Source organism: Ipomoea nil, unplaced genomic scaffold, assembly GCF_001879475.1.
Source record: "Ipomoea nil cultivar Tokyo-kokei standard unplaced genomic scaffold, Asagao_1.1 scaffold1043, whole genome shotgun sequence".
NCBI classification, from domain to species: domain Eukaryota; kingdom Viridiplantae; phylum Streptophyta; class Magnoliopsida; order Solanales; family Convolvulaceae; genus Ipomoea; species Ipomoea nil.
Window position 1 is genome coordinate 11,796,911 of NW_017617471.1, and position 10,927 is coordinate 11,807,837.

General features: G+C 33.9%; 1 protein-coding gene across 1 annotated transcript; it reads left to right on the forward strand.

Annotated features, from left to right (window-relative positions):
• The first annotated feature begins 5,421 nt into the window (after positions 1 to 5,421).
• On the forward strand, positions 5,422 to 10,064 carry LOC109181005 (cell cycle checkpoint control protein RAD9A). Its single transcript, XM_019330752.1, has 10 exons — positions 5,422 to 5,667; positions 6,294 to 6,413; positions 6,497 to 6,605; positions 7,128 to 7,379; positions 7,464 to 7,576; positions 7,806 to 7,870; positions 8,432 to 8,679; positions 8,758 to 8,902; positions 9,440 to 9,480; positions 9,561 to 10,064. The coding sequence occupies exons 1-10, from the start codon at positions 5,563 to 5,565 to the stop codon at positions 9,686 to 9,688; spliced, it is 1,326 nt and encodes a 441-aa protein (XP_019186297.1). The 5' UTR covers positions 5,422 to 5,562; the 3' UTR covers positions 9,689 to 10,064.
• Positions 10,065 to 10,927: the final 863 nt, after the last annotated feature.

Genomic DNA, 10,927 nt, shown 5'->3' on the forward strand with positions numbered 1-10,927 from the left:
ACCTATTGATTACGCTCCCATTTTTATTTGACTCATATTATTCTGGCTGGCAATCCTCTCCATAATTAGTGGCAATCCTTTCCATATAATTACTATTTATATTTAACTTATATTATGCTGGCTAAATAATGAAAAAAATATATTTCCATAAAATAAAATATGTCAGCACTTATCTAAATAATTACTTACTCAATAATTATTTATCCTCTCCATATAATTAGTTCCGTATTGATTATAGAAATTATAGAAATTTAAATTATTATTAATTAGTGAATTTTTGGTATCATTTTCCTTTTTAGTTAATTTGGTTTCCTTTTCTATGTTTTTTACTGTTAACAAATTATTAGTATTAATCTCCTTTTATAGTTTCCTTTTTAAGCTAATAATTTATATCCAAAATTATTGTACATTTATTTTAGTTTCATTTCCTTTTCTATTTTTCCTACTTTTACTCCTAACAAATTATTAGTATTACTCTTCTTTTATATTTTCATTTTTTACTGCTAATTAACCTTATTATTACTATCATTATTATTATTATTATTATTATTATTATTATTATTATTATTATTATTATTATTATTATTAACTGAATCCCGTTTTCATTTCATTTTTTTCTACTGCTAATATTATTATTATTATTATTATTATTATTATTATTATTATTATTATTATAGTAATAATAATTCGTTATTATAGTATAGTATTTTAAATTAAATTATTTAAATTAAATCACCCTATATATTTAAATAGATTACCATAAAGTTACCATAATAATTACACAAAATAATGAAAGAAAAATTATGAGAATAGTTACCCTTAATAAAAATTAGGAAATTATATTAAAAAATAATCTATATATTATGGTAAGTATAATCTATTTTGTGCCAATCATATTATACATTAAGTATAAAAATATATATGTATGTAAATTACCATAATAATTACACCAGAAAAGGTGACAATACATAATTATTAGGCAATAATATTAATAATTAATTATTAAGGCAGGTAAAATTGATTTTGTACTAATAATATTATACATTAATTACTAATAATATTGTACTAAAAGCAGTGAGTCTATATAGTACAACTCCTTTCTTAAAAGTTAAAAAGGACAACTCCGAAAGCATTGGGTGGCTGCTAACTGTCAATCACCCTGCTTTTATTTTTTTTATTTATTTATTCTAGGAAACCTTAAAAAAAAAACTTGTACCAATAATTTTACTCTAATCATCCAACCATGATATACGACATAGTACAATGTGGGGGAACCGAAATAGATTTGAGATGACTGCATTCTTTGTATTTAACAAACTATAGCATGGCATCATACATCAGTCGTGTACTAAATTAAAAAAGAAAAAGAAAATATCAAGATGGTCACAATAGCAAAAGCACTCAAAGGATAGGGAGCTACACAATCCTTATTTGTCTTGCATGGCAAATCATTCTTCTTCTTTGCTTCATCACCACTCCAAATACCTACAATCATTATATCAACTCACAATATTAGAGTTTTCACACATCTAATAAACATGTATGTTCTCTCTTATATATTTTTAATGTAGACTCTTAAAATATATATATCATTGAGAAGTTGAAGATCTGATTTTACCGTCGTTATTATTCTCGATCGTATCTCTACAATCTTTCATAAAAACTAAACCATTAGGGTTCTATTACCAAGGCTCTTCCTCCTCAATTTTCTTTTGTTGAAGCAGAGCATCCTTACGTATCTTCAAGCTCATACCAGAGATATAACCTGCAAAACCTATTGAAGTACTGGAGAATATAGTTAGAAAAATATAAAAAAAAAAATCATACGAAAAGAAAGTAGAAAAATAAGTCTGAGATTCTTTGATTGATGGGGGAGGCTAGAGATTAGAAGAATTATAAGTTTGTATTTATAGGAAGAAAATACTAATTCAAAAGGAAAGAATAATAATTTATTTATTTAAGATAATGTTGAGGTAATAACATTATTATTATTATTATAGATTATTATTATTATTATTATTATTATTATTATTATTATTATTATTATTACAAAAATGCCACTAAGTTTTGGGGGGAAAACTTGGTAGGAGGATTTTACTTTTATATATATATAGATATAGATTGGTTTATCAGGGAGTTAATTCCAGCAATGGTCTCTCGAGTATGGTGATTTTTCATAATTAGTCCTTGACTTTTAATTTGGACAATTTAATCACCTAACTTTCAAAATCTTTTCAATTGTGGTCTTTCCGTCAAATCTTAGTTAAGTGACTGTCAATTTGGAGGGTAAAACCGTCCTTTCCCCTAATATTTCATCTCCATTCCCTGTCTGTATACGTGGAAATCATCATCACCGCGCGCCCCGCCGCCGGCCTTGCCAAGCTGGCGGATTTTGGTTCCGCCGTGGAGATCGGAAGTGGACGGCGGGATAAGGTTGCTCCGCCACGTGGGAGTTCATTGTGGATGGCACCGGAGGTCATCCGCAGGGAGTATCAAGGGCCGAAATCCGACGTCTGGTCGCACGGCTGCACCCTCCGCCGGATTCCCTCGCTGTCGCCGCCTTCCCCACTCCCCGCTGCGTGCTTGACTAGTTCAACTCGGACTCTGATTTCAACACCGAGGATTACGGAGAAACCGTTAGCTTCTCGGCGAAGGAAGGCATCGGGAAATTAGCTTCGGAATAATTTCATATTGGGAGGAAATATATGGCGGTTGGGTGAGTGAGTGGTGGTTCGGTAAGGAATCATTGCTTTAATAGCATGGTTGGGGTTATGTTTAAATATAATTTAAAGAGTATTTATTGTCTAAGTAATTGTTTGTTGTCCATTTGTGAGGGTTTAGTCAAGGATCTTCATATCATTCGGAATCCATGATTTGGTTTATTGTACATTACTCATTTCAAGTTTTCCTGTTTTTTGTGTTCCTGCAATTCTCTACAGATCAACAGAGGCAGGTTTTGTCCTATTCCAGTTTCTCATAACCATACTATTGTTTCCCTGCTCTGTTCAACATCTAACTGTCAAATTTTGCATTTGCTTGCCCTCTGTTTCCTAGTCTCTTCGAGTGTGTTTGGATCATCTGTGTGACTGTGTCTAGGAATTTGCACTTCTTGTTGTAGAGCTTGACATTATATGCTTTGTTTTTCCGGTGCAAAGTGCAGCACTGTTTGTAGCTTATGTTTTCCCTTGCCGGAATATCCAAATTTGATGAGGACAGAAGGGGAAAGCAGCAGTTCAGAGTGAACTCAATTTCCCTAGAATGGCGACTGGACCTCGAAGAGGTCAGTTATTGAAAAAATTACCGTAATTGTCTTCTGTAAAATCCCGGATGAATCGATGCAGTAGAGCGGAGTTGTATATGGAGTGACCTGAGCAGCCGCTATTTGGCGATTCTCAGGCTAATTCCGGAGCGTTACGTCGGAGACTGTGGCTTTGGAGTTGGAATTTTTTCCTTTTTTCTTTTTCAGCTATGTTTGATTGGAACGACGAAGAGGTACTCTCCCACTCTCTTTCTTTCGCACACACTCTCTCTTTTTTATTTAGATTTTGTATTTTATTGGAACCACGAAGAGTTCTGGTTCACGGTCGACAGAGAGGAGATGGAAGATGGAGGGAAGATGAAAATGACGCTTTTACCCTTCAAATTGACAGCCACTTAACTAAGATTTGACGGAAGGACCACAATTGGAAAGATTTTGAAAGTCAAGTGGTTAAATTGTCCAAATTAAAAGTAGAGGACCAATTGTGGAAAATCACCATACTCGAGAGACTATTGCTGGAATTAACTCGTTTATCAGGACTAAAAATCTAAAATAACCTCGAAATTTGTTTTAATCACACAAGTGCGAATTAATATTCAATATTCTTTTTAATCTAATCTTAAATAACTTTTTTATTTAATTACGTCATCAATTTTGATAACTTTATTTAATTAAGTCCGTAGTTATTAAAATAAAGGATTAAATTGAAAAAAATCACTATACTCAATAACTAAATGAGGTAAAATTGCTATAGTTGATCATTAATTTGCGTAAAATTATTATAGTTGATGACTAAATTATGTATCAATGTGAAATTATCAAACTATTTTAATAGAAGACTCAATTAAGTAAACTATCAAAATCAGTTACCTAATTAAGCACAAAAAAAAGATCGTTTAAGGCTAAATATAAAAATCACTACAGTCGTTTTATGAGTTCTATTATGTGTACTCTCAAATTATACTCCCTTACTAATGATATGATATTTTTATCATGTGAGTCCAAAAAAAAAAAAAAGTATATACATCAAGAATTTGTAAGAGGGAGTAAAAGTTAGGAGCAAGAAGTGAGAGTTCATGTAATATTTTTCTTTAACAAATATATTAATTGTTTATAACATTTAAAAATTATAAAGCTTTTGAAAAATACCAAACACTAGCGATTTCTAAAATACGTTTACGAGTTAATTTCACCGAAAATCTATTATTTTTTATGACAAATTTAAATTTAGTCATAGATTATGATTTTTACCATTTAAGAATATCATATTTTAAACACCTAAAGTCCTTTCGATGACTTTTCGATGAAAACCTATTTTTTAAAAAGGGGTATTTTCACCTCTTTCATTAATTAATTTTTTCTTTTATTTACCTATGGCTGTTCCTATAACTTTATGGATGAAAATTTATTTTAAGAAAGGATATTTTAGTCTTTTCTATTAATTGTATTTTTTAAAAAAATTTTATTTTCATGTTAATAGCTCCAATTTTTATTTTGTTTTGTCGAATATAAATGACTATATTTGAAATTACCAAACGGAACAGATCTACCGTGGCTGCACCACCTGCTGCCCCGAGCTCCACCGCAGCCACGCCGTCTCACGGCCAAGTGTTCACCCGCCAACAGCAGGTCGCTACTGCTGGGCGCACTCCACCAGCGCCAAACCCCGGAGCGGCGACATCTACAGCACTAAACAAGTGTTACTTCAATGCTGGGTATTGCACGATGTAAACAAAGGCACCGTTGGGGCGCTAATCTTCAACAACGATGGAGGGTACATCTTGGCGTTCAGTGCTCCACTGCCAAGCTGCTCCTCCCCGCTTATGGCCGAGGCATTTGCGTGCAAAGAAGTCTTGTCATGGTTATGGGATCGTGGGGAATGATCGATACACTTATTCACAAATACACTACAGCAATACCTGACATCTGCAACTACTCATATTCGGTCATATCTCAGTTATGCTATAGATGCCTCAAGAGCTAGTATTGGCTCGTTTAATTATTGCTCAGTTATTTATATTCCTAAATTGGATAATTATTATTGCTATGTATTGAGACTCTATCCATCTAAACTTTATCGCAGAGTATTTTGAATAAATGCCACATTGGCTCCTTTCAAAAAAATATTTGAAATTACCAAGATCTCAATTAACTCGACATTCACTTTCCATCTTTCCGCAAACGCCATCTTAATATAATTTTGACGGCCTCCCATAGTCTCATTTTCTTCCCGCCAATCTGTTCTACATTCCTTTCTCTGCACGGTAGGGACACTTAAACTTCAGCTGCTCTGCAAAAAGTAAATGGAATTTCAGCTCAGCGGAAATGAGCTGAAAACCTTCACCCGCTCGATCACTTGCCTTGCGCGCATTGGCAACGAGCTCGTCGTTCAAGCATCCGATTCACTGGTTCTTCTATTTTACCTCCATCTTTGTTGATTTTATGTTTCTTTTACCAATGTTCAGTGGTTAAGTGCATGAATCTATAGACCTATCAAAAATTTTTATCGAGAAAACACATTTTCAATCATATTGGGGTCAGTCTGTGAAGGATAAGATTTTTTTTTTTTTTTTTTTTTTTTTTTTTTTTTTTTTTTTTGGGTTAATTTAGCTAATTAGGGTTTAGAGGATTTATCATCCAAAAAAAAGAAAAAAAAGAAATCTGTATAAAATGCAGTTGGAAAATTCCAATCAAATAGCTGTTTTGCACTGGGGAGATCAACTGCAGAATGCATATGGAAATTAATTTTGTTTTGCATAGAACTAAAATGTTTATTTGGAGAGGTTTTGTGTTGTTCAAACAGTTCATTTATTAATCATTACACTCTCAGACCTTTCGGTTATGCTATAAATCAGAAAATATGTACAAGGAGTTCATGGGTTTATTTCATTTCATTTTATATTCATATATTTATCATCACTCAGATTGCTTATCTAAAGCAACTTCTAAACTAGAAGAAGGAAAATTTATATTACTTGGGATGTTGTGATGTTTGATTTGAAATTTATTTATTTGAATTAATTTCCTTTGGCAGCTTACTCTTCTCACACTAAACTCATCAAGGACTGCCCATCTGTCTATCACATTTAAACCTGATTTTTTCAATGCCTACACAATTTCAGCAGGTCAAGTGAAATTCAGTGTGCTCTTAAAGGTATTAGCTTTCACAAGTATGTTTTACAGTCTGTATTATAATCGCACTGCTGTGTTAATATTTACTTCTAATGGTGTGTACAGGCTGTTTGTTCCGTACTTAGAACACCCTTTGCAAGTATTGACCATTTAAGTGTGTCATTACCTGATCATGATGCATCCAAGGTGCAGTGGACATTGGACTGTTACAATGGTAATAGTCTGTTTTACTTGAAATGCTTCTTTCTCCCTTGTTTTGTGCATTTTTTGCTCTAGGGTTTCCTACACTTAGAAGATTTATAGTGGTTTCTTCCACTCAAAACAATTTGCTAAGAAAGGAGCAGTATTAGTTCAATGCATTAGACGTGACAGCTATTTGGCTACACTTTATTTTTCTGGTAGATTACATACTAGGTTTTGTGACCCCTTTTTTGTGGTGCTATGAGGCTGGAATTTATAATGCCATAGGTCTTTTATGACTGATCTCAGTTGGAAACATCTGGTTTTTGCATTTGTATGTGAGTTATTCTTGAGGGTTGTATAAGGGAACATTTTGTGTCGAACTTTTGACAAGGTCAATGTAGACATCAAAATATTCTAATTAGTCATTGAATAGTGTATGTAGTAAATACTATACGCATATCACTTTGACACATTTTGTTTTTAGCACGATTTCTGTTTAATTTTCTCTATTATTGGGAACAAGGAAATATTCAAATGATATGCTAATTTTCAGGTATCAGGAAAGCCTATTGGATTAATTGCAATGTCAATCCTGACATACAACAGTTATCCATAGATAGAACAATGCTTCCTAGCAATTTGGTGGTGAGGCCTCGTGATCTCAATAGGTTATTGTCTAATTTTCAGGCATATCTTCAGGAGATCACTGTCATAGCAACGGAACCTTCTCTGTTGCCTCCTGATTCTGCGAATGAAATTGGGGGGAAATCTGTTGAGCTTAGAAGCTATATAGACCCAACCAAAGGTATTTAAGGGCATATTCCTATATCTCTTCCTTCTTATATCCTTAACTCATGGGTGCATTGAAGTGTTAAATTTTCATTGGCAGAAAATGATTCATCACTGCACACACAGTTATGGGTAGATCCTACCGAAGAGTTTTTGCAGTATAGCCACGCTGGAAATCCAGTAGATGTGACTTTTGGAGTGAAAGATTTGAAGGTATCTGGATTGTTTAGTATTATCTCATAGTCTCTTAGAGTAAATTATGTAATCCATAACTGAACTTTCTTAAGTGAACCACCATTCTGCTAATGAAAGTCATTCAATCTTCATAACCTTGCTGAAAAGATATTATAGATAACACCATTACTTTTGTATTCTAGAATTCTCTTTCATCTTCAATAAACATAACTTTTTTACTGGTTTTATCTATGAATTTCTGTTGCAGGCATTTGTTTCTTTCTGTGAGGGATGTGAAGTTGATGTACGCTTCCATTTCAAAGAAGCTGGCGAGTGAGATATATTACTTTCTGATCCTTTAACTATATACTTCAAGATGCATTCAATTGGATATGGTTTCTACTGCATTTTTTTTTTGTCAATTGGAGAATTCCTTTTTCATTAGATAGTATGCATAATTTTTCCTCTAAATCCACATCTTTCACCTCACTAAAAATACTTGATAGTTTAGAATGCACTTTTAGTATCGTATGCATTGGGACACCTAAGTTATGAGAAAAAGGAGGAACCAAAGGTAAGACAATAAATCTTGGGATCCATATTTGAGGGCTCATTTGTGAACATTTTCTATGGATTTCTATTTTATCATCATCTTCTATTGTCTTGTCATTTATGCAAGCCTCAAGATGGCCTAGGAATGCATTTGAGGGTCACTATTGCATTCTTTCTTTGTGTCGTCTGTATATTCAACTTCTGTGACCAATCAATTTCTCATTTTATGTACATTGACAATGTTATTCTTGATATAATTTCATAATTTGTTCTGCTATTTTACAAGCATATTGGCTTTGAAATGTGCTCGTTGTCAAAATCTGAATCTGTATTTGTTTACAGGCCAGTTCTGATGGAACCAAAGTTTGGTTTAGATGATGGCTCCAGTACAAACTTTGATGCAGCACTGGTGCTTGCAACCATGCTTACATCACAGCTTAATAGTACAAACTCCACAGACTGCCCCCAACCAGCAAACACTTCACGTGGTCAGGCTGATCAGGAAAGAGGGCCCCAAACAAATGACCAGTCAAGAGGGAGTAATCTTGAACCTCAATCTGATCATACCAGAATTTGGTCTGACCTTTCAGGTAATCTTTTGCTGTTTTGTCATATGTAATGACAACCACAATACATATTTTTATGCTTTCCATGAATCAAACTATCAGGAAATGGTGGGAATGCAGTTGATATGCAAGTTCAAGTAGATAAAACTCTGACTACTAATGAACAACAAGAAATTCAGAGAGTTGGTTCCATTCGGATATCTAAAGTTGATGCTGCAGCAGGAAATATGCCTTGTGGTTCTAATGAGTATCCTGCAATTCCTTTGATATTTACTTTTTTTAAGAAGTTTGTTAACACTCTACATATAAGGTGCAAGTTCCGTAATTGACTTGCAGAGTCAAAGTGATAACTTGATGCATATTAGGATGTTTTGGAATTTTATAACTACTTATTGTTCAATACCTGTTAAATTTAAAAGTTCCTCAATAATAGCCTTTTTAATCTCATTTTAGAATTTAGTGAGGTAGCAGTAATGAGCTTATAGAACCAAAAACTATTATGTCATTCCTTAAAAACCCTAAATGTTGGGTAGATGATTTTAATTTTGAAGGGTATGGTTTTGGATTTTGGAATAATATCTCTGAACTCCAGTAGCTAGTAGCTACTATTCACATTGAAGGGAAATCATTCAATACAAATCTCCCGGTGTTTTAAGAGCTTAGGCATTACTGAGTTCTGTAATTACCATGCAACTTCTCTAGTTATAGGATATTCTTTAAGCATTTCGTGTTTTGTTATAAACTGCAAAGTCTGAAGAAATTTTTCCTTGATCACATGCCTTAGCTGCCGTAACGTGGAAACAGATCACATGGATGAACCACGAGGTTCGTCACAGTACAATGCTGAACTATTCATTTCAATCTCGTCAGGTTAACTACTATAACAAAGTTTTTTTTTTTCTCAGGTAGCGAAGCAACTGCCACTCGAGCTTCTAAATACCATCCAAGTAACTGGGTAGATGCGGATGAGGAAGATGATGAAGGCGATGATGACTCGGAGTTTGTTGTAGACGCAACACCACCACATCATTAGTTGTCCCTTGCAAGCAATCTTTCGAAGGTGGTCTCTACTGTAACTCTGTGTGTATGCCTCTGTCATTTGTGTTTTAATAGCAGTGCCCAAGCCACTAAAGAAAATTGAGTTCTGCAAAGATATATTCTGTTCTATGAATAGTCACCTAACCTAAAAAATGTCTAATTGACCAAATGGTAGATTTGTAAACAACATATATCTTCCTCTTTTTGGTCAATCTTTATTCACCTCAGATCTCCTAAGAAAAAAGAAAAATCTCCAGATTTTGTTGATCTAGGCTTTCAATGATGATGGCCGGGGCATGGTGTTTTGATTTACATCTATGCTTAAACTGAGTGGGGTTGCATCAACTAGTAAATGATACACAAAGTTGGTGGCTTTGTCTCTTGTCTATTAGTATTAGCCTCACAAAATGAATTAATTAATAAATTATATAAACTTTGGGTACAAAAATTTTTGTTAATGTATTGCTTTAAATTATAAAATGTGCTTAGCAACCTAACCACAATACCACATCTAGTTGACTAATTGGTAGATTTCTAAACATTTTACATAGGCTTTACACTTTGCAGCCAAATGGAAATTGGAATGGTTTTGAGCTTTGGACAATAAGTATTGTGCTGTGGTTGGGTATCACAGATATAGTTGAAAAATGAAAATATTTAAGAAATTAGTAAATCTTCTAGATTATGAAAAGAAAAAAAAAAAAATCACTGTGCAAAGGAAATGTGCGTGGTACTAGCATGAGGCAGCAGGTAGCCTACTAACCTTAAAAGCAGTATTCTCGAGCCAAAGAGACGCGATCCTGAAAGCTTGATGAACTCCTTTCCTCACATGGACATGCCGGGAGAGGTACACAACCTAGCGTGACATTGCAAAAAAAAAAAAAAAAAAAAAAAAAAAAAAAAAGCAAGTTGCGTGGTGCTAGCGTGAGGCAACAGGTAGTCCACATAACCTTAAAAACGGTATTTCCAGTTAACAGGACGTGACCCCTAAAGAGCTAGGCGAGTACCCTTCCTCACCTGGGCATGTCGAGAAAGGTATGCAACCTAGTGTGCAATCTCTGGAAAGAAAAAAAAAAAAAAAAAAAAACGACAAAAGGGTGCATGGTGCTAGCATGAGGTAGCAAGCTGCCCACAATCTCGAAGATTTATTAGACATGTGGAGGAAGCAGTGGGAGGACGAGACCGCACCAAGATAGGATGTTTTGGCCAGGAGGGAGGAAAGATACACTACGGA